The sequence below is a fragment of the Helianthus annuus genome, chromosome 1 (genome assembly GCF_002127325.2).
Source record: "Helianthus annuus cultivar XRQ/B chromosome 1, HanXRQr2.0-SUNRISE, whole genome shotgun sequence".
NCBI lineage: Eukaryota > Viridiplantae > Streptophyta > Magnoliopsida > Asterales > Asteraceae > Helianthus > Helianthus annuus.
The window spans coordinates 89,157,837-89,181,113 of NC_035433.2; the positions used below are offsets into that span (position 1 = coordinate 89,157,837).

At 35.1% G+C, this 23,277-nt stretch overlaps 2 protein-coding genes across 3 annotated transcripts; one reads left to right on the top strand and one right to left on the bottom strand.

The window, feature by feature from the left end:
* The first annotated feature begins 1,545 nt into the window (after positions 1 to 1,545).
* On the top strand, positions 1,546 to 16,340 carry LOC110871689 (chromatin modification-related protein EAF1 A). 2 transcript variants are annotated; one of them, XM_022120408.2, is made up of 23 exons: positions 1,546 to 1,705; positions 1,781 to 1,894; positions 3,719 to 3,887; positions 3,985 to 4,039; positions 4,121 to 4,209; positions 4,347 to 5,184; positions 5,809 to 5,928; positions 6,069 to 6,224; positions 6,569 to 6,760; positions 8,415 to 8,495; positions 8,598 to 8,655; positions 9,475 to 10,004; positions 10,077 to 10,130; positions 10,220 to 10,277; positions 11,579 to 11,667; positions 11,750 to 11,803; positions 11,871 to 11,951; positions 12,043 to 12,180; positions 13,081 to 13,197; positions 13,279 to 13,382; positions 13,461 to 13,676; positions 14,886 to 15,165; positions 15,244 to 16,340. In XM_022120408.2, the coding sequence occupies exons 3-23, from the start codon at positions 3,769 to 3,771 to the stop codon at positions 16,093 to 16,095; spliced, it is 4,281 nt and encodes a 1,426-aa protein (XP_021976100.1). In that variant the 5' UTR covers positions 1,546 to 1,705; positions 1,781 to 1,894; positions 3,719 to 3,768; the 3' UTR covers positions 16,096 to 16,340. The 2 variants fall into 2 exon arrangements, with proteins under 2 accessions (XP_021976100.1, XP_021976103.1); XM_022120411.2 differs by having other exon boundaries at positions 9,496 to 10,004.
* A 705-nt stretch (positions 16,341 to 17,045) lies between these two features.
* LOC110927120 (flavonol 3-sulfotransferase-like) lies at positions 17,046 to 22,777 on the bottom strand. Its single transcript, XM_022170730.1, has 3 exons — positions 22,502 to 22,777; positions 21,161 to 21,315; positions 17,046 to 17,058 (listed from the first exon to the last, which is right to left on the bottom strand). Exons 1-3 carry the CDS (start codon positions 22,775 to 22,777, stop codon positions 17,046 to 17,048), a joined length of 444 nt encoding a protein of 147 aa, XP_022026422.1.
* Positions 22,778 to 23,277: the final 500 nt, after the last annotated feature.

The following is a 23,277-nucleotide window of genomic DNA, read 5'->3' on the forward strand; positions in this document are numbered from 1 at the left end:
AAAAGTCTTGTTGGACAGCGTCTCCAGCTGACACATCAGCTTTTCTTATGTCATTGAAGTTTCTTCTTTTATAGAAAGTATAAATAGATATAGATATACATTTTTCAAGATTAACGAATCAATGATTTATTTTTGTTATTAGTGCATTTATATATTAAATATTTAATTTATTCGATCAAGGTTCCTCTTTTTTTTTTTTTTCATTTATTACATCAAAGTAATTTATTTATGCGTTTTTCTAGTTTTATACATACATGTAGATAATATAATTTACACGTGTAAGTAAGGGACTGTTTGTTTACCTATTAATGAGACTCCTAATGGTTCAGATCTCTTACTTGCTCAGCATTTAATGGTTCAGACTGTTTGTTTCGCGAGCAAATGTCTGAATGGTTCAATGGTTCAGACTGTTTGTTTCGCGAGCAAATGTCTGAATGGTTCAGACATTTGCCTCTGAATTGTTAAGCATTATACTGAGTCTGAATGGTTAAGACCTCTAACCTGAATTGATCAGACAATTGCCTCTGAACAGTTAAGCATTATACTGGCTCTTAATGGTTCAGACCTCTTACTTGTTCAACACTTAACCAGTCAGAAGTTACCAAACAACCCCTAAGTTATACACAACGAAATAAAATCATATATTTTTTTAAATCTTAGAAAATACTAGTGAGGAATAAACTACATTTACACCACACTTCCTTTCACATTTCTAATTTATAAGATTAACGCTGTGTTCCTGGGTTCACTTAAAGAGGGAAAAGAAAAGAAAGTAAAGGGAAGAAAAGAAAGTAAAGGGAATAAAGGAAAGGAAAGGTCAGTCTTTCCTTTCAAATTGGAAGGAAAGGAAAACTAAATAATTTATGCTAGTTTTTCTTTTATTTACTTTCTTTTCATTCCTTAAGTGAAACTCGGGAAGACAATATTTTTTATGTTCTTTTCATTTCCTTCTTTAAATGAAACTCACGAACATAGATATATTTTTATTTCCTTTCAATTCCTTTCTTTTCCCTCTTGTTTTAGCTTTTAATAGACTCTTAATGGTTGAGACCTCTTACTGGTTCAACACTTAATGGTTCAGATTGTTTGTTTCAAGAGCAAATGTCTGAATGGTTCAGACATTTTCCTTGCCTCCGAATGGTTAACCATTATACTGCTGTTTGGCAACTTCTGAATAGTTAAGTGTTGAACCAGTAAGAGGTCTGAACAATTAAGTATTGAACCAGTAAGAGGTCTGAACCATTAAGTGCCAGTATAATGCTTAACCGTTCAGAGGCAAATGTCTGACCAATTCAGATTAGAGGTCTTAACCATTCAGACTCAGTATAATGCTTAACCATTCAGAGGCAAATGTCTAAACCATTCAGACATCAACTCGCGAAACACACAGTCTGGACCATTAAGTGCTGAACCAGTAAAAGGTCTGAACCATTAAGAGACTCATTAAGAGGTAAACAAAGATTCTCGAACTCAAACAAATAAACAATCACCATTTAACCAAAACAAAACAAAACCAAACCCGGCCCAAACCGGTTCTAATTTTCAAAGATCCAGCCCACTACACACGAACAGGACGAATCAGTTTTTACAAATCCTAGAGAGAGAAAGCTTAAGAGAGAGAAAGTCGAGCTCGAAGAGAACCAGAACAAACGCTCAACATTCGTATACATACACACAAATCTACATACAAACGCATGTATATTAGGTATGTATAACCTTTCAACCAATTAGGGTTTCCAATTTCAAAAAATTCATCTTCAATCAAATGTTATTATTCTAGGGCTCAATTCGTTTGATATTTCAAAATTGGTGCTACACACATCAAAGGAGAATCATTAGATCAAGGGGAAACGTATGTTAGCTTGAAATTGTTGCAGAGTTGTTAGCAATTGAGGTATTTTGTTCAGAACCCTAGAATTTGATGAAATGTTGTGTGCAGTGTAAACCCTAGGGTCGGTACTGGCTGGGACTTGTTTCTAGGGTTTGTTGTAGGGTTTTATGCGTGTGATGATGCAATTGCAGGTTTGTATTGGTGCAATTTGATTGAATGCATGCATAGAAGTTGATCAAATTGCTAGTGAGTGAAACTAGGGTTGTTCTGTTTTCTGTTATTTTTAAGCATGGTGTTTTGATGATCATACAGGTCATTTGAGCTTTTCATTTTAGATTATAAGTGGTTATAATGGTGTGTAGTGAACAATGCGGTGCACCTGTAGGAGTTTGCAGACTTATTTGGTTTGTGGCTTGCTATAACTAGCTAACTGGACGTGGACTCTTGCATTGTCTGTGATTAATCATGGATTATTTTCTCTTAGGTTAGCGAAATGCATGATTAGTGTCCGATCGTTGCACTAATAATTACACGATCTTAGAAAATTTCTAAGTAAACATCATTTAATGCTTGAAATCTTACGCCTGTGGAAAGGTCCCACGCGTCTCCATTACTTTCTTTCCTTGTGCGCTATCGTTAGGTGATATATATAACTTCTCTTCTTGCCCTCTTGTCCCGAACCCGTAAAGCATAAGTTGACACAAGTTCATTTTGCATTTCATTAGCATACACGATACATCTAGCTTTATCTCTTTAGTCTTTGGTATGCTTTGTAGTTTGTTTAGATAAAATGTTTGTGAACATGGATGGGCTAATAGAAACCATCATGAAGCATGAATTAGTTCTGAATATTTTGATTTGGAAATTATTCATGGACCCCGATGTGTGATACAAATGAAATTTTGCTCTCAAAATTTAGATTTGAGCGTTTATTTCTACAGATATGCAATGTTGTCATTCCTACCACTTTATGATTATATGTGAATAAATTCTACTATACCAGAAAAAAACGTTGCATTTCTACTAGTATGAGAAATAATAACTAGCTTTATATGAACAAAGAAATATATATCTTTGCATTTGCTAGTTATATTGGTAGGCATGCTTAAGTCGCTAGGCGTTCCCAGGTCGGTCGACTTGGGAGTTGCGAGTACTCGAACATGATAAATTTATAAGGAAATTAATTTTTGGGGAATTAAAATTATGATATTGTTAAATATCATAATTTTACTAATATTTATAACAAAATACGAGAATATTAATATATTAGAAGATAAGTACTAACATATTTACAAAATTGATATTCATTCATTAATATTATAGACATAGAAATTATGTTTTTTATTTAAAGTCAAACTCATCCCAAGTTGACCGACTAAATCCGATTCCAGCCGAGGTTGACTTCTTTGATTGATTCCGAGTAACTAGGCGGATTTACTGTACGTTGTAGCAATTACTCGGCGAGTACTCGGCGAGTACTCGGCCTTCTCGACCTCGTTTTACAACATTGTTCGTAGGTATCTTCTGTTTCACAATTTTTCTATAGATATATCATCTTTTTAGAGTTTGGCACGTCAATCTAGTTTTGCCTCTGAGAAAATCATTTAATGGCGTAAAGCCGTAAACCATCATCTTATTTTTGTTTATTTCAACTATATGTTTTGCATTGGTTTTTTGAACCTTCTGCTCTACTGAAAGTTTTAGCTTAAGTTTTGTCTTCAGTCAGTTTTTAGCTTGTTTCCAGATGTTTCATGTTTGTTTTATCTTTTCTCTTCTTGGCATGTTCAAAGATTTCTTTTTATACACTTTATCATTTTTTTTTTTTGCATACAAATACTATCTCTAAAGCCATTTTATCTTTTTTTCTCTTTTATGTAATTCGATTAGTTTTGAAGCAATGGGAGAGAGAAACCTGTAGGTCAACATAGCGGGAATGCATGGTAGTCAATGCTGCGGTTGAATCCATGGGTGGAGTTATTGATGGTGGAGTTGAAATTTCTTCTGCACCATCTGCTCAACAATCATCATATCTTGAAAAAACTCAAGCAGAGCTTAGGTTTAACTACTTTTCTTCTTTGTTTTTGATGAAAATTTCTGTTTAATTATTTTTTTCTTTCTTCAAATATCGCTCACATTTGATATTTTTTTTGCAGGGACACTTTCACTGCTGCTGAGAAGTTTAGAAGAGAATTAGAATTTTTACAAAAAGTATTTCGATTTGGTCATTTTAGGTTGTATATGAAGGGTTGAAGAATGCTATGTATACTGATTAGCCGTTGCTATTTGCAGGGTGGTGATCCGTTAGATTTACAAGTCGGGAATGGAACGTCGGTCAGTCTGCAGTCCACGTCACTGTTTGATCAGCATCCTGTGACAAGGTTCATATGTATATCTGTAATATCAGCTTAATGAAATAATATGGCTTAAGTAGTGACACTAGACACTACGTTCTTTACATATCATGATCATTATTAGTAAGTTTACCTTTTCTTTTATTTTTCTCATGGTATCTTAGTGAAGTAAAAGGCAGTTTTGCAATAACTGCTTCACCTCATGGAGATTCGGTTGAAAGTAGTGGAAGACTAGGGGCTCCTTCAGTTGGTGAACGGGAACCCAATAGTGCTGATAATCTTATGCTCTTTGATCGAGAAAATAAGTTTCATGAAGTTGAAAAAAGATCCCTGCATCTTCATAAGAACAATACTGTATCTGATGTGGCACTAGAGTTTCCCAAAAAGTCATATAAACGACGGAATAGGTCACGGTCAAATCGGGATGGAGCCCGGTCAAGTTCTACTGATGTGGGCCCTCGCAGAGGTCAACCCTTTTTGGCTTCTCGTCATGCACCAAAGGATGCTAAGAGATCGGAACATGATGACAGTCAGGGCCAGAATTTATCTCCGAACAGCCTTTTAGATGTAAAATTAAATGGTAGTCAGAGCGAAAAGTCAACTCAACCTGTTATACAAGAAACCGTAGGGCACACAGAGCAGGAAACAGTTACAAAGGGGGTTGAATCCAGATCATCAGGCAGCAGAAGTATTCAAAGTTTAGATGACAAAAACGAGAATGAATCGGTGGCTGTTATGAAAAATGTTGATTCTAATGGGACTATGGAACTTAATTTAGCATCAAACGAGGCACCAAGTATCGAGGGCAATGATGTAAATATACCGAACGAAGATAAGGCGTTAAACACCGCTAATGATACTTCTAATCCATGCTCTGCAAGTCGCAACGACAATGGTTCTACACTTGTGGAATCTGAACCTGCTTTGCAAGATGAGTCTAAAGTGTCAACCTCAAATAAGGAACACGAAGACTCGGTTCTAGAAGAGGCTCGGATTATAGAGGTCTAATAAAAATATATATATATTTTTTTTGGAATTAGTGGCATTTAGAGCTGCAAACGAACCGAATGAACACAAACAAGATCTTGTTTGTGTTCGTTTGTTAAGGAAAATATGTGTTCACAAACTTTTCATCAACCCTTACCGAACATGATATACTTTTCGTGTTTGTTAAGGAAATGAACGTGTTCGTGTTCGTTTGTGAATTTTAGGTAATGAATGCAAATGAACATTCATGAACACAAACTAATGTTCATGAAGACAGATGAAAGCAAACGAACACAAACAAGCGTTCATGAACAGAATATATAATACATTGATACTTATTAAATATATATTCTTCGGAATTTTGAAGTATTTAAATAAAATATAAAAATAAAAAAAACACTAATGAACTATCGAACACAAACGCACATAAACGAACACATGACCGAACGTTCACGAACGTAAATGAACGATTGCGGTCTCTATTCATGTTTGTTCATTTATTAAACAAACGAACACAAAAGAACTTCCTGCCGAACGGTTCACCAACTGTTCGCTGAACGTTCGGTTCATTTGCAGCCCTTGTGGCATTTGATCTTTGCCATGTACGACTCTTCTTACTTGTGATTGTTTTGCAAACAGGAAAAACGTAAGAGGATGGCTGGATTATTGGATAGAATCTTACCACCCGAGAGTCATCATATATCACATTGGCAATTTGTTCTTGAAGAAATGTCATGGCTGGCTAATGATTTTGCACAGGTTTGGTTTGTTTTTGAACTGAGTTATTTAACCAACAAGCGCTCTTCATTCTCTTTTTATTTTACCTTTTTAACTTTTCCCTGTTACCGTATTCTCACTATTCTACGCTTGGTGATTTTTGATTTGTTATTTATTCATAGGAGCGCCTTTGGAAGGCTACTGCAGCTGCTCAAATTTCTAGGAGAGCTGCTTATAATTCACGGGTTAGATTTCAGCAACAAAATTCACTTTGGAAGCAAAAACAAGTTGCTCATACATTGGCAGAAGCTGTCATGGAGTTCTGGCACACCGTGCAGGTGAGTTTAATTAGTTTTAAAATGCAATTATTATCGTTTTGGATTTCTTTTCTAAGTTTACTTATTTTCCATTAGCAACCATTATGAGATATTGGCAAGATTGATTTTGGTGAATGCTGTCAAAGTTAAAGTACTAACAAAGCTGTTTGATTTGAAAAACTCACAAACATCAATGTTTTCAGAAGAAAAAAATTATCATCTTTGTCATCATATGTCGTAAACAATTCAATGTATAATAACCAAATGTGAGAACATACTTATAATTACGCTATTAATTACATTATTCCATGCTTAAATATTTATATTTAAGGAAGTTGGAAAGCTAATAGCTTTACACGTGACAGGTGAAATGCGATGAATTGGAGTTCGAGGGTCCTAAAAAAGATGCTAAACTTGGGCTTTACCAATACGGGTTGAGATTCCTGGAGTACAATAGCTCTCAGGCTCAATACAGCTCAGCTCAAGCACCTAGGACTCCTGATAGGATATCCGATCTCGGCACCTTAGGCATTTCATGGGAAGATAATTTAACAGAGGTATGGACTGACTCTAAAATGTCAGTTGATTTACAAATGTTATGCTGTTTCAGTAATAATATATTTTCTAATAAAATGATTTAGGAGCTTTTGATGCATAGAGTAGGATGTAGGCAAGCCTTACCTCTATCCCTAGGGTTAGAGAGACTACATCCAGAGAGACCCCCGACTCCAAAACAAACAATAGGCAAACAAACCGAACTAAGAGTATATGAATAGAAAGCAACCAATAACAAAAGGAGTGGTGACAGAGTAACATGATACCATAGAAATATATATAGCATCATACAACACCATAGAGACATAAATACATGAAGACAATCACATGCAAAGTCCACTTAATGTGTAGGAATCCCCTAAGACAAAGCTCAGACCCTACAAAAAGCTTTTCTACTTGTGGGATTTACGGATTTACTGGGTACGGTGGTTGATGCATTAAAATACATTTTCTGTTGAAGCGTAAGTAATTCTTTTACCCATTATTAATGTTATCAATTTAGGGAACACTTGCTACAGTGTTTCCTGTTTTGTCTTTTCGTGGAATTTTCAGTTAAGCCCTTCACCTTTTATTAAGTTTATCATATGGCTCCTCAACGCCCCGCTTGCGGTATGCGCATATAATGTGTATATGTGGGGGCGCTCGGGGGGCAAAAGTGAAAGTGCACTAATTTTAACGTTATTTTACTAACTTCGTGAAAATAATGTTAAAAGAGGGGGAGGTTAATCAGGCATCATGTGGTGGCATTGATAGCCGAAAGACAAGGGAGTACATGCACTAATTGGCCTTTGTCTTGATTGCTGAGTGATATGTGCCTTATGTCCAAGGTTTGATGCAAAACTACCATCGAGCCGGGGGTCTCACTGGAAGCAGCCTCTCTATTCCTACGGGGTAGAGGTAAGGCTTTCTACATCTTACCCTCCTCAGACCCTACCTTAGCTTTGCTATTGGTGGGATTTACTGAGTATGATGATGATGATGATATGGCTCCTCAATTTTAGTAATGCCATGTTTAGCCCCTCAGTTTTAATAAGGTTTTCCCTTTTTAATTTTTTGTTATTTACCCTTACACATTATTATAGCTACTATTTGACCCTCAACTTTAGTTTTTTCATTTTACACTTTATTGCAAGTACTTTTTAGACCCTGAACTTTTAGTTTTTTTCTTTTACTTATTCTTTATCATTTCTTTTTAGTTTTTTTCTCAATGTAATGTTTTTTTTTTTCTAAATTTCGTATGTACTGGTAGATTATTTTATTTAAGTTTTGAACCCGCCGCAGGTATTCGTATTTTATGGTTACAACGAGTGTCGATACCGTAACGGACTTGACGGATAACCATTCCGTGACTTTCAAATATACCGCCGTGAACTGGTTTTTTCTATCGTTCCGTCACAACTTGCTTTGTTAATCTACGTTTCAAACCCGCAGCGGAGCGCGGGTGGTAACAACCCACTAGTTAGTATAATAAAACATAATTGGAATTGACCCATTTGTAAGTAAATGAGTTGAAACTACCATATCTAGTAGAGACAAAGGAAACCAATCTATACTTGCATAATGTAGACAAGAAGTGCACGTGAAGGATCTCATTTCTCGGAGACGCAATATTTGATCGTTTTGCCTGTATTTCCTTACCTCATTTTTTGTATGCAGGAGGACCTGTTTTATACGGTACCAGCTGGTGCTATCGAGGACTACAGAAAATCTATTGAATCTCATTTACTACAATGCGAGGTAAAAACATCACTCATGAGTGAGATTACGAAAGCTGTTTTATACCGTTCCACCCCGTTTCTGTTTAGCTTAGCCTGATGATAAATATTTTCTCATCTATAGAGAACTGGTAGTAGCATGCAAGAGGAAGTGGATTTCAATGGATATGATGCTGTTACAGGTATTACAAGACTTGATACAAGTTACTTGGAGGTTATTTAGTAGACATGACAAACCGAGCGGGTGGGGTAATGGGTCAAAACCGACGGGACTGGTTGACACTAGGGGTGCAAACGAGCTAAGCCGAGCCCGAGCCCGAGCTCGACCAGGCTCGAACTCGAGCTCGATTAACTTATGAGAGTTCGATCTCGGTTAGTTTATTATCTATTAATTAAGATATTAAATAAAAATAGTATAAATTATAGACTCGTTTAGGCTTGCGAGCTCTGGGTTGGGCTCATTTACTAAACAAGCACATTTTTAGGTGCGGGCTCGGCTCGTAAACAAGTTTAAATAAGCTCGGCTCCTTTACTAGACAACTAAGTAAGGGGTAAATGTTATTAAATATTAATAAAAACTAATACTACACTAAGGCTCGATAAGGCTCGACGGGCTCGATAAATAAACGGGCTTTATTTTAAGTTCAAGCTTGGCTTGGGCTCGATAAAGCTCGAATCGTTTCAAGATTTTTCTCGAGCCGATCTTGAGCTGTTTGGCTCGTTTGCACCCTTAGTTGACACAACACGTGTGTTATATTATATTATCTGGACTTTTTATATAAAAAAAAACTAGCATGCCAAATATGATTGCAAACTTGTTACATCAATAATAATCAATTCTTTCGATTAGAATAAGTCATGGGGTCTTAGTGCTAAAGAACATTTTGGGACGCTTTTCGACAGGCAACCTGTTTTTTAATTTTTAACTCCACTATTTTCTTTTATATTGCCCATTTGACCTGTTGACCTATTAGAGATAACACATAACTTGAATTGAACAGTGGACAATTTTAATCATGTAGCCATTGAATCACAAGATGATGCACTTGAAGAGGATGAGGGAGAAACAAACCCGTATTATATACCAGGAGCATTTGGAGGTAGTAGGTCATCAAAACCCGCTCAAAAGAAAAAGAAACACTTCAGGTCATACGGGCAAAGATCTTTCGATATGGGGCGGGGTCCACCATTCATGCAATCCCATGAAAGAGCTATTGGGCCTCAACCTTCAATATTAAGCGGGAAACGACCCACCAGCAGTATTAACGTTTCAATTCCCACAAAACGTGTGCGAACCGCTTCCAGACCAAGGTTTACTGGACCTGCGGGCTTTATTCAGGCACCGAATAGACCCGATGCTTCAAGTGGTGATAACAATTCTTTTCAGGATGAACATAGTTCTTTACATGGAGGGTCCCACTTACCCAACAATATGGAAGTGGAATCAGGTGGGGAGTATGAAAAGCAGATGAATTTCGACCCGACAGAAGTATCCAACAGACCTAAAAAGAAAAAGAAGATTAAACATCCTGTATGTCAATATTTGGTTTAACTCTAAAATAATTATTTGCTTTTAGATTTTAATTTTTTTATGCTGTTGCAGGGATCCATGTTTGATCATCGTTGGCAGCTTGATTCTGAATTTCAGAATGACCAGGTGATGTTTAATACTTTAATTAGTCAAACAGACCTGATTTCTTTTTATTCTTTAGTAATTGACATCCGTTCATATTAACTTGAATACAGAAGGATCACTTGAAGAGAAGGCTGGATACTCGCCAATTTGACTCCAATGGAAACAGCGGTATATCTCCTTTTTTCTCATGATATGCGTATTTTTCGTTTATCTGAAATAGCGATCTTGAAAGTTGCAGTTTCGACCCATTTACTTATGAATAGGTAGATTGGGAAATATGTTTTATCTCTTAATGGATCAGATGGGCCAAATCATAAAATTTTGTCAAAAAGGAAAAAAAGTTAAATGGGTTGTGAGAGCAGATAAAAAATTACCTAAGGTCCTAAAGTGTATTTCAATAATATAGACCTCCTATATCAGTTTCTGCGAAAGAGTTAAATTAATAATACACTATGCAGTTAATATCGGTGATATATCGGTCCCCTAGTAAAATATCGGTACCGATATTATCGGCGATATTGACCGATATTTGACTGATATATCACCGATATTTGATCGCTATAACCGATATATCACTGAATCATTGGTGTTAAATTGCTATATACATAAATTCTGCATTATATTAAAATTACCGATATCTCACCGAGATAACCTATATGATATATCTCAAATATCGGTCCTTGACCGATATATGATATTTTACCGCATTAATACATATAGTTTTTGTAGCCATACACAACAGTTAAACACTAGTTTTTGTAGCCATATAAAACAGTTAAAACACTCTCTCTCCGAAAAAAGTAAAAAATTGGACCAGAAGTATTTCGGGCCAACACAACCAAATGAAACTACTTCTTTTGACCGATCCATCTTGCCACATTTAGTAATTTCACCGATTTGATATGTTGCTTACTATGCAGTTAACCGATATATCACCGACATATCCGTTCCCGTGTGAAATATCGGTGGCAAATATTGACCGATATATCACCGATTTTCCCGATATCAATACTTTTCTTCTTAGTTCTACCATTCGTCTTTCTTCTTATTGCTGCTATTAGTTTTTTGAGTCTCAATTGTTAATTGTTAATTGTTAGTGTTTTAAGTATTAATCAGTTCCTACTTGCAACAATTGTTAGTGTTTTGCAAGTTGCAAAAGGTTAATTTGTTAATGGTACGAGAGTATACTGAATTGTTAGTGTTAAATTGCTATATATATGAATTCTACATGATATTAAAATTACGGATATCCCTCCATGATAACCTGTATCTCAAATATCGGTCCTTGACCGATATCCAATTTTTTTTTACCACATTAACTGCTGTGCTTAGATTGCTTATTTGGTATCTTTTGCTATCAAATCTTGCAAACCTCATGATGATTTGTTTGGTCAACATATCATGAAAAATTTAAAGATTAATATGCAAGAAGTAAATAATTATTCTGACACCAATTTTCCTTTTTTCAGTGGCTTCTCAAACAAGTAATATGTCCAACTCAAGCAAGTTCATGAGATTACTTGTTCGTGATCGCGGTAGGAAATCTAAATCGAATAAGGTACTATGAAGTGATTAATTAACCTTCTAATTGTCCTTGGTTTCTTAATCTTATATTTTTGTTAAAAAATTAATCTCCGCAGGCCTCTGCTGGGCAGCAAGGTTCCGGAAGTCCTTGGTCCTTATTCGAAGATCAGGTTAATTCTTGTTTTCTGTTATATTTTTGTTGACAAATTGATGTATTAATAGTGTCTGTCAACTCAGGCCCTTGTTGTGCTGGTACATGATATGGGTGCCAACTGGGAACTCATAAGTGATGCTATTAACAGCACGTTGCAGTTAAAGGTAACTACTGTGTGAGTGTGTTTTTTATGCACTTTGTTTATGATGTCTGTTGTCTAATCAATTAATGTTTTGTTTTAATCAACGTCTGAAGTGCATCTATCGTAAGTCAGAAGAATGCAAAGAGCGGCACAAATTATTAATGGATAGGAATAATGGTGATGGTGCTGATAGTGCTGAGGATTCTGGGTCCTCTCAACCTTATCCATCTACTTTACCCGGCATTCCGGAGGTAACATATATATTCTTCTACATGCTTTGTAGACATGCAATAAATAATTAATGCGTTATTACGTTAAAGAGGGTGCGTTACGAGGCTGCGTGTATTAATAATAATAATAATAATAATATAACAAAAGCAGGTGTCTTAGGAATAGTGCCCAAGAGACAACCTCTATTATTTTATTGTTTTAATGTTTTTCTTTGCTAAATTTACAAAAATGCCATCCAATGGTTTTTTTCTTCTTTTTGTGCATTCAACCCTTCAACTTTTAGCATTGTCACTTACACCCCCTCAGCTTTCTATAAACTTTGAAAAATGTCATTTTGACCTCCTCGAGTTTTACGAGATTATGTGTATGTACGTTTTTGGTTGGTCTACGTATTGTTCGGAAACGAGTCCGGTCCAATATAATGCGTGTTCACTAGGCGGTATAAATTCGCGTTACTTTACGTTTCGACTCCGCCACAACGCGTGATACCATTCTTTAAAGTAAAAAAACTATCTTTTATGTGCTTATTTTTAAGTACGTTTTGTTATAAATCTAAGTTGGTTTACGTTTTGACGTAATTTTTCTTGGTAATGAGTCGGGTCAAATATGATACGTTTTCGTGCTTATTATCATGTGCGTTTTAAGTCGGTCTTAGTTTTGACATAAATTTTGTTCGAAAATGAGTTGGGTCAAATATTTGACGTTCCGCAACATGCGGCGGGTCAAAATACTAGTTGAGAATAATACCCTTTGGACTAATTTCAACAGGGGTTTAACATGCTAGCTATTTTTGTTTGACCCATTTGACTTGTTTAAGATTAAGCGTAACCCATACACGGGTCAAATTTGCCACCTCAAAGTTGCTTAGTATTGGATTTGAGCTCAATTTTTGGTTTTGTTTGATAATGTATCTGACACAGGGAAGTGCAAGACAACTGTTTCAACGGTTGCAAGGACCAATGGAAGAAGATACACTCAAGTCTCATTTTGAGAAGATTATTATGCTTTGGCAAAAACAACATTATAAAAAAGCACAGGTGACTTTAATAGCTTAAGCATAAATTGAATTTTGAAACAATGTTAGTGTTCTGATTTCTATTTCTTTTGTTTTGTTTTAGAAGGATAATCACGAACCAAAGCAACGCCAGCAGCCTCATAACTCTCATGCACTTGCTCTTTCTCAAGTCTGTCCTAATAATCTCAATGGCGGACCTGTTCTCACGTACGTTTTTCTCTTTAAAGTTTACGATTACACTCTAGTTTCTCCGATTTGATTTTTAGCTGTTTGATTCAAATGAAGGCCTCTTGATCTTTGCGATGCAATCGCACCTAGCCCGGATCATGCTCCTGTTGGTTATCAAGGTCCTCATGCTGGAGGGTTGCCCAGTCCGAACCATGGAAATCTAGCATCAATTGGTTCCGGGTCTAGCTCGGCTTCTTTACTACCGGGATCTTCTGCAATGGGTCTTGGCAGTCACTTGGCCTCTGCATCTAATCCACTCAGTCCTGCTCTTAGGTAATTATTATATAAAGTATTAAAGTATATACGGCAATATAGAACCGTTAACGGTTTAATGGGTTCACTGGATCACATGGGTAAAACTTCTCGAGTAAGCTATTATGAGAAAGGGTTGAACGAGCCAAGCAGGCCAAAAGTCACCCAAAGCGTATTCACAATCCCTTAAACCCGATAAACTGTCTTATATCGGAATCTAGTTTATCATTGCTACAATATAGTATTTTTAGGGGCAATTTCATATATACCCATGCAAAATTATAAATATCTTATATGCTCTTACAAAATAGTTGAAATATCATATATACCAAATTCATTAAAAAGAATTTAACAAATGACAATTTTACCCTTATTTATCTGGAACTTCAAAATCTCATATATGACCTTTAACTTCAAATATTGTATTATTATTTACTCATTTCTAGCTTAATTTATTTAGCTTAAATATTATATATGGAGAATACTATTGTTTATGGGAAAAAAACAAAAAAATAAAAATAAAATTGGGTAAAATAAATTTAAGCTTAAAATGTTTTATGTAAAAGTATGAAGTTAAAAGATGAGCATATATGAAAACTTGAAGTTAAAAAAATTAGAGTAAATTGATTATTTATTAGATTGCTTTTAGAGTTAATTACATAGTTAGTCCACAAAATAACATACTTAGGTACTAATAGTTTAACAAACAATTAACGTTAATACTTCCAAACGTTACAAAAATGAAAAGTTAATACCCTAGAATGTGATTTTTATCTATTAGTACCTAAGTATGTTACTTTGTGCAAACCACGGGGACTAACTATGTAATTAACTCTTGTTTTTAATAAATTGGGTATATTTGATATTTAAACTATTTTGTAAGGGCGTATATGATATTTTTAGTTTTGGTTGGGTATATATGAAATCTTTCAAGTTTGTAAGGGTATATATGAAATTAATCCTTCTTAAATTATTCAAATAGAGTAAAATGCCACTTTCGTCCATGAGGTTTAGCCAGTTTTGTGACTTTCGTCCAAAATTTTGTTTTCCCGATCCAAAAAGTTTGAAATCTGGCCATTTTCATCCGGCTCGTTAACTCCATCCATTTTTCTCCGTTAAGCCAGTGGTATTTCCGTCCTTTTTGTTAACTTAAAGGGCAATTTGGTCTTTTTACATCCTGTGTTAAATAGGTTGAGATGACATTTGTTTTCTCTGATTTATATATGTTAGGGAGGGAAGATACGGGATACCTAGAGCACGTCCCTCAGCGGTAGACGATCAGCATAAAATACAACATTTGAATCAAATGTCTGCAAGAAACATGCAACAGTCGTCGGGTTTGCCACCTATGTTACCGGGTGGGACCAGTATGGGTGTCATGAGTGGGATGAACAGAAGCATGGCAATGGCTAGACCCGCATTTCAGGGGATCTCCTCTCCATCTATGTTAAATCCTGGTGTGCCACCTGGCAACATGGTCAGACCTCGTGAAGCTTTGCATATGATGAGGGTAAATGTTTTATATAGCATTTTGATTATTTACCTATCCTCAATATTTTTATATGACTGGTATGATTTTTTGTTGCAGCCGAACCAGATGGCACCAGATGGAGCAGGATCTTTTCCGAATCAGAATAATACCCAAACACCTGTACAATCATACCCGCATCCAATGTCCCCACACATGCCACATCATCTTCATGGACCGGCCTATGGAATGCGTCTGATGAAAGAGAGACAACTTCATCAACAACGTCTACTACAACAGCAGCAATTTGCTACTTCTAGTTCCAACCCTGTGACGCCACATGTACATTCGCAACCACAACAATCTCAAATTCCAGTTTCAGTTTCGTCTCCTCAAAGTAGTACACAAATGCCTCAACATCCACACAAACGTCCCGTACCGCCACCTCATGGCCTGATGCGTACCCCTCAAAGCGGAGTCAACGTTATGATGGGCAAACAGCCACTACGTCAGCCGCCACCACAACCGTTTCAACCACCCGCCAAGAAACAGGTGGTCAAAGTTATGAATGGCTTCGAGCAAAATGGTCAAGGGGCAGCAGCGGCGGCTTTGAAGCAGTCAACGCATGATTCGTCTTTAAATCAGCCACAACAAAAGAGATATCCCGGTCAAGGTCAACCGCCTGCTGCTTCCTCAAAGCAAAAGACATCTCGTGCTCCATCAGTGGGTTCCGTAACAACTTCCAACCACCGCCAGTCTCATCCGCCACAGAAGGTCGCAAGTCAAACTCAAGCAACTGCTGGTCAAAGAACAATAGAGAGTCCTTTGGAAAACGCTTCTGAACCAGCTCAAACATCTGAGCCACTTTATGATTCTTCTTCTGGTCCTCCTGTGTCGGATAAGGTTCCACCTCAATCGAACCATGATGATGATGCAGGTGTACAGTGGCAAAAGCAGCCGTCTTCTTCATAGCTAATACCTCTCTCTCACCTAGCCCGTTAATTTTTGACCCGAATGGAGCACTCTTTTAACAGTTTTTGGGTGACTGGTACGTACCCATCCGTCCATTCACATGTAATAGCAATGTACAGGTTTGTTTCCTTTATTTTTCTGCAACCAAATTTTGCATAGTACAAAGCTCTACAAAATTAGAGGTTGCATTTTCAACCCATTTACTTGGAACAGGTTTATTAGAATTGTGTTATATCTTTCTTTAATGGGGCAATTGAGTATCATAATAAAAGAATATAATAGTAAAAGGGAAAACGGGCCACGACTTGGTTCATAGTTGCACCGCGCTCCTGATTGTACAAGTCATAATGTAACGCGGCATGTGTGGTTAAATATGTAACGGTGTATGTGTCAAACCATGACTCATTCTTTAAAAGACGGCATTCTAATTTTCTTTAAATATGAAAATATTACAAAAATTAAGTTTCCTTGTAATTAATTATAAACAATTTATAGATTCTGTGGACTTAAAATTATAAACCTCAGAAGATAATAAAAATAATAAAAGTGTACCTAAACCAAATAAAGTTCTAATTAGAAAAAAAGTTGGATACAAAATCCTTTATGCAAAATATATTTTTCTTGAACAGCAAATGTTACTCTACGCTAAAATCCTAAATTACTTCCCCTTCTTATGTTTGAACAAGGGACTTCCTTTCTAAGAAATGTGCCTCTACCAAGTGGTCGAGCGTTTTCTTTTGTATCAACTCCACCTCTGTCAACCCTTTGGTCGATCTTTCTTTTGTATCGACTCCACCTCTGTCAACCCTACGATCGATTGATGATTGTGCATTTTCTTTTGTATCGACCCCACCTCTGTGTTTAGCGCCCATCATTGCTCTCGAGTCTTTGCTTCCCGTGCTTGCTCCTCCGCCAATTTGGCTGCGTTCGGTGCTTCCCATCGCTTTCTTTTAAGACTTCAACCTACAAAAATTAAAAGATAGATAGGTCTATGACATAATAATTGCATTATAGATAATCACATACATCTGGATAAGCTTGAGGAACGATAGATATCTCGGTGCTGGAGGTACCAGGATCATCGGACATCGGTCGTGGTGTAATATGGATCGGTACTGGTCCCGAAGCCAAAGATTGATGCGCCCATATATTGTGTATTTCAGTTATTCCTAGAGGCCTTAGACTATGGTATGGGGTGTGGAGGAGGGTAGTCCTTAAAGGATGCTTCATCACGTAGGTGTCCACGTAAGCGGGTGTGAGGATGGGGCTGAAGGTGATGGACCTAGGGTGTGGGGATGGGCCTCATATATATATATATATACACATATATATGTGTGTGTGTGTTATATGTATATGTGTGTGTGAGGAGAGGAGGCCCGGCTTGAACGTCTTCCATAAGACGGTGACGACGGGGACGGGGCTATGGGGGTGGTGTTCTGGGGCGGCGCCGGCCCTAGGACGTCACCCATGCCGTATGGCCTTAGATAAACTAATTATTCTGAAATACAAATAAAGGGACGGATATTCGATTTTTCATGATTTTTGACTCTTAGATCTCTGGTCTAGTTTGACTTGGATTCCGACAAACTAGTTGTATGCTTACTAATGTCTCAGTTTATATTAAAAGCAAAGTGTAGCCAAAAAATTACATTTATAACGTTTATTAAATATTACATGATACAATGTATCGTATTTATCTTATTTTTTTTAACTGCTGACAAAATAAAAGCCCGGTTGAGGTAACCCAATGGCAAACGACAACCCCCATATATGAATTTTATTAAAACAATATTTGAAACCTCGTATACAAGCTTGATATATAGGTAAACTAGGTTATAACCCCGTGTATTACACAAGTTGAATAAATATAATTTTACATATTAAATAATAATAAAAAATTATATCTTTAAGAACCCCGTAGATTGTATGGATTGAAAAAATGTAATTTTATATACCATATAATAAAAAAATTATATCTTTAAAACCCGAAAAAATGTAATTTTGTATACCAAATTATTATTTGAAAGTTATATACAATTTGATTTATAAATTATGTAATTAAATTGATATAATTTTTTTAAGAATAAAAATAAATAATATGTTAATACAAAGTTATATCTTTAAAATCTCCGTGTATTACACGGCTTTAATAAATCTAATTTTATATATCAAATTATTATTTGAGAGTTATATACAATCTGATTTATAAATTATGTCATAAAATCGATATAATTTTTTTAATAATGAAAATAAAAATAAATAACATATTAATACAAAGTTATATCATTAAAACCCCCGTGTATTACACGGTTTGAATAAATCTAATTTTATATATCAAATTATTATTTGAAAGGTATCTACAATTTGATTTATAAGTTACATAATAAAATTGATATGAATTTTTTTAATAATGAAATTGATTTATAAATTATGTTTTATAATCGATATAATAATTTTTTAAAATAAAAATAAAAATATATTAATACAAGTTTGGTTTTCGTGATAAATAATTTGGTATATTTAAAAATATCTTAAGTTAACAATTTAAGTTGAAGAATAATATTTTATTAGAAAATAGAGGTATTGTATTCAACATTTAAAGTAGAATGAGATTTAATATTAATTTATTATTTATTTAGTTAATATAAGAAAAAATAATGTGATTGAATTATTGGGAGGTTGTATGATGATAAATAAACGAACAAACAATTTGGCCGGTTAAATAGGATTAGATGTAATATATTGTCATATGATTTTATTTATATGTTTTTTGAATTATTCTAAAAAAATAAGAATATGTTATTGTTGTTAGTAAAATCAATGATTTTATACATGTAATTTTGTTTGATATTATTTTATAAAAATGTTCATATTATAAATATAATTATATCGTGTGTTAAGTTATTGATACCATCCAAATTGTTTTTCAGTTTTATGTCTAGCATTATATATACTATAGTAAAAGTTTAAAGTTTATTAGAAATAATTATATCATTGTAAATAATAAGAGTAAATTTGTATATTATAAATAAATAAAAAAGTAGGCATAAAAAGAAAGAATGAATTGGGTAGAAGGAAACTAAAAATTGTTGTGGTACATGACACCTTTATAGAAAATCTATTAAATAATATTATAAATGAGAAGGATATACATTAAATTTAAATAATAATTATCAATGATTTAGTAGAAAAGATTAAATTAAATAATCATTATCTATAATTTAGTTTTTTTTTTTTTTTTGAAAAGTGATCTATAATTTGGTAGGAGAGTTATCTATAATTAAGTAGAAGAAATCAACTAAATAATAATTACGTATAATTAAGTATGAGAGATTGGCGGGAAAACCAAAAGTTAGATAGTCTAATACGATGACAAATGTTCACCAATAGTTTCTTTTATTATATAGCATATTCGACATTTTATGAAATTATAAAGCTTTACTAATGATTTTACTTTATATCATGCCTTTAGTGACTACTTGCTCACGAGTCACGAAACACAACCAAAATCTACACTTGGATATGGTCTATAATAAAGAATGTGTTATTATGAATAATTTTTACAACTGACCTACGTGTATTTGCATTCTAAATATCCAATGATCTAATCCATAACTTCACTTTGTACTTACTACTAGACTTGATCCGTGGTCAAACATGGTTGCATAGATTTGCCTGTCGTGAATTATAAAAAAAAAAAAATACGACCAACAGATGTGGTGCCAATCGTGTACATTTCTGTTTGAATGTCAAAATTAAAAAGAAGGTACATACTGTTGGGGAATTTCAGTTTGTCGAATGATCAGAGAGGCGTGTAATCACTCTCAGATCAAATTATTTCGGTGGTTCACCCGAAAAATTCAATCGGATACAACTCTGATTTTATGAGAAATTGAACCAGGGTATGTTGGTGTGTCTGTGAATTTTCGAACCAGGAAGATGATCAAAACTGTGTGTATGAATTTTTGGGGATGTTTGCAGATAACTGCCTCTGGCAGTTATATTCCAATTTAATTAAATTGCATTAAAACATGCCTTAATTTTTGTCTGAAAAATTAAGACGAATTTTCACAAATTTTATTTTCTAAGGCATTTTCCATAAAGCAATTTAATTAAAATAAAATTTTTAATTAAATTGCAGCTCGACCCCAGCCAGGGGCTCTGCCCCTTGGACCCTGCTCCCAGGGGCAACGCCCCCTTGGAAACCCCCCCCCCCTCCCCCCGCGTACACTTCGAATTATAATAACTCAAACAAGCGTGCACTCCCGCACCTCTTAACTTGCTTGATGTGTATTATAATTCGCTTTGATCCCCAAGTCAATCCCCGATTACACTAAAATATCTAACACATACAACATCAAACAAATAAAAATGAGATAAAACACATACAAAAAGCGACTTATATGCCATCGGAGGTCATTTAGGAGTTGTACCAAAATGTCAAACCCGAACCTTGTAACTTGTCCTGAGTGATTTGATCGATCTGGTCTTTTATCTCCTCGGTCAAGTGAGATTTCCAATCTACAACTTCACTCGACGAAAAATGTCCCTATTTTGCAACTCATACCCGGTAGTGTTAAATCTCTGAGTCCCAGTCTTGTTCCCTTCTAGTCTCGTCAAATGCTCAAAACTACAAAATTCCGCTATCTTTTTTACCATGTCATTCTCCTCTTCACATTAACTTTAGGGTCCCTCTTAATTTCCATATACTTAAGGAACAATATCTTGTCCGGAGATTCGAGGGTCACTTTCCAGTATCTTAACGCGTGATCCCAATAAAATGAGACAAAACACATACAAAAAGCGACTTATACGCCATCGGAGGTCATTTAGGAGTTGTACCAAAATGTCAAACCCGAACCTTGTAACTTGTCCTGAGTGATTTGATCGATCTGGTCTTTTATCTCCTCGGTCAAGTGAGATTTCCAATCTACAACTTCACTCGACGAAAAATGTCCCTATTTTGCAACTCATACCCGGTGGTGTTAAATCTCTGAGTCCCAGTCTTGTTCCCTTCTAGTCTCGTCAAATGCTCAAAACTACAAAATTCCGCTATCTTTTTTACCATGCCATTCTCCTGTTCACATTAACTTTAGGGTCCCTCTTAATTTCCATATACTTAAGGAACAATATCTTGTCCGGAGATTCGAGGGTCACTTTCCAGTATCTTAACGCGTGATCCCAATATGGCGCATACGCGACAGCACCCTCACAGAACATCTAAAACATTTTATCTAGTAAAAGTGGAGGCAATTCTTTAGATCTTAGTTTACCAATGAAGTATCACAAGGAGATCAACACGTCTTTCGGATCCCTTCACATATAAACAAACTTGTTGTAACATCCCGGATTTTTAAAAACCCTAATGTCAACTGCTAAGATATGATAGGGACGCTAAAAAGGGTAAACTGGTCAATTAACCATAAAACCTATATGAGTTAGGGGGCGCAATATGTAGCACTTTAACATGAATCGTGGACGCAAGAATCAAAATTTTCATACTGGGGACGCGACCTAACACCGCCCGCTTACATCAGGGACGCAGTTTGCAGTTTACTCAAACTCATATTAAAATTATCTTATCTTACCTCTAGTAAAGGATTCTAATTAGTGTCACGTGTGACTTTCTCATTTAATTTATTATTAACATTATTTTTAATATTAGTGCATTAGATTATATCTAACTAATATAATGGTATATAATCTTTATTTTATTTTTCATTTATCTCTTATTTCTTTAATAATTTTTTTCTTTTTTTTTTTCGCTTATAGTTAAATATTTAATACTTCATTGATTAACTACATGTAACACACAAGTTTTTAACTTATTAACCAACAAAAAAAAGTAAAATGTTATAACTTGCGTAATATAGAAGTTTCTAATCTAATAATAAAAAAATAAAGTAAAATGTAATAATAAGTAAATAGTATATCAAAGTTCATTTTCTCAAGAACATATCATGATGTCTGTGTGTATTAACCGATTATAGAGTGAATTGCAAATTTTGTCCTTTATCTTTATATCAAATTTGTCCTTTGTCTTTAAAATTTATAACTTTTGTATTTAATGTTTTCAAATGTTACACGTTATGTTCTTTAACTCTAATCCAGATAATTTTTTTAGTTAAATCAGGTACATGGACCCCGCATGCGGGGTAATTCAGTCTTTATACCTCTTTAATACAATAAATAAGAACAAAAAAAATAACATAAAACCCTCTTTCTCATCTCTTATTCTCTCTCACCTATCTCTATCTAAATGCCACCACCACCACCAGTTCTTTTCCTCACTAAAAAACTGTTAATAAAAACCACAACACTCAACAACACAACATTTCTAATTATACACTGATCTAAGTCAACTTCAGATTCAAAATTAGGGCTAAAAAATCTACAACTAACGAACCAGAACCTGTAAAAACTCAAAATCACCTGACATTTTTCCAATTAATTTCAACACAAGCACAATAAAATGCAGAACTAACACAATTCGGTTGAAAACAGCGACGAACTGCGGTACAGAAAACACAGTTGAGCACGGGCGAGGGTGAAAATCTGACATAACTCCGGCAGTATAGAGAACACAGTTGAGCACGGAGAACGGCGGTCTTTCAATCGATCGGCAGGACTTTGACGATATCGGCGGCAACCACTCTCCTTCTAAACTATCCATAAACCCCATTGCAAAAGCTTTGACGAGTGGTGGTGGGTGGAGTTGAGGTTGTTTTGAGGAAATAAAGCCGCTATTAATTGTTTCGAGGAGTTTGATTGGAAAAAAATAGATTTAAGAACAAACATATATATATTTAGTATAAAGATGGAGGACAAAATTTGTAATTCACTCTCGATTATATTTTATTTATTCAAGTCATCTAATACACATGTTTATTCAACTCGTTCAATACACGAGTGTTAAATATGTATTTTTTTTACTTAGTATATAAACTAGAATTATCACCCGCCACAATGCGGCAGGGGGTTCATTAGTTATATATCTTATTAGATGAAAGACAAATGTTTCTCACATAACCACGAGCCTATGTGTAAAACCGAGAAAAAAATAACTAAGTCGATCTCTGACTCGCACGATGCGACAGACCTATCAAACGGGGAAAAATAGACGCGCTGCGACGGACATGTCAAACAGGAAAAAAATAGATTGAAAAAACATTGAACCCCACA

What these genes read in the sequence shown, in the direction of transcription:
- LOC110927120 (XM_022170730.1), bottom strand. Translation starts at nt 22,777, where the DNA reads ATGGGGTTTATGGATAGTTTAGAAGGAGAGTGGTTGCCGCCGATATCG. An exon ending in TTGAGTTTTTACAGGTTCTG is followed by an intron (nt 21,316 to 22,501) that starts GTTCGTTAGTTG and finishes AAAATGTTTTAG; the next exon opens with ATGTTCTGTGAGGGTGCTGT.
- LOC110871689 (XM_022120408.2), top strand. Translation starts at nt 3,769, where the DNA reads ATGGTAGTCAATGCTGCGGTTGAATCCATGGGTGGAGTTATTGATGGT. An exon ending in AATTAGAATTTTTACAAAAA is followed by an intron (nt 4,040 to 4,120) that starts GTATTTCGATTT and finishes TGCTATTTGCAG; the next exon opens with GGTGGTGATCCGTTAGATTT. An exon ending in AAAAGAAGATTAAACATCCT is followed by an intron (nt 10,005 to 10,076) that starts GTATGTCAATAT and finishes ATGCTGTTGCAG; the next exon opens with GGATCCATGTTTGATCATCG.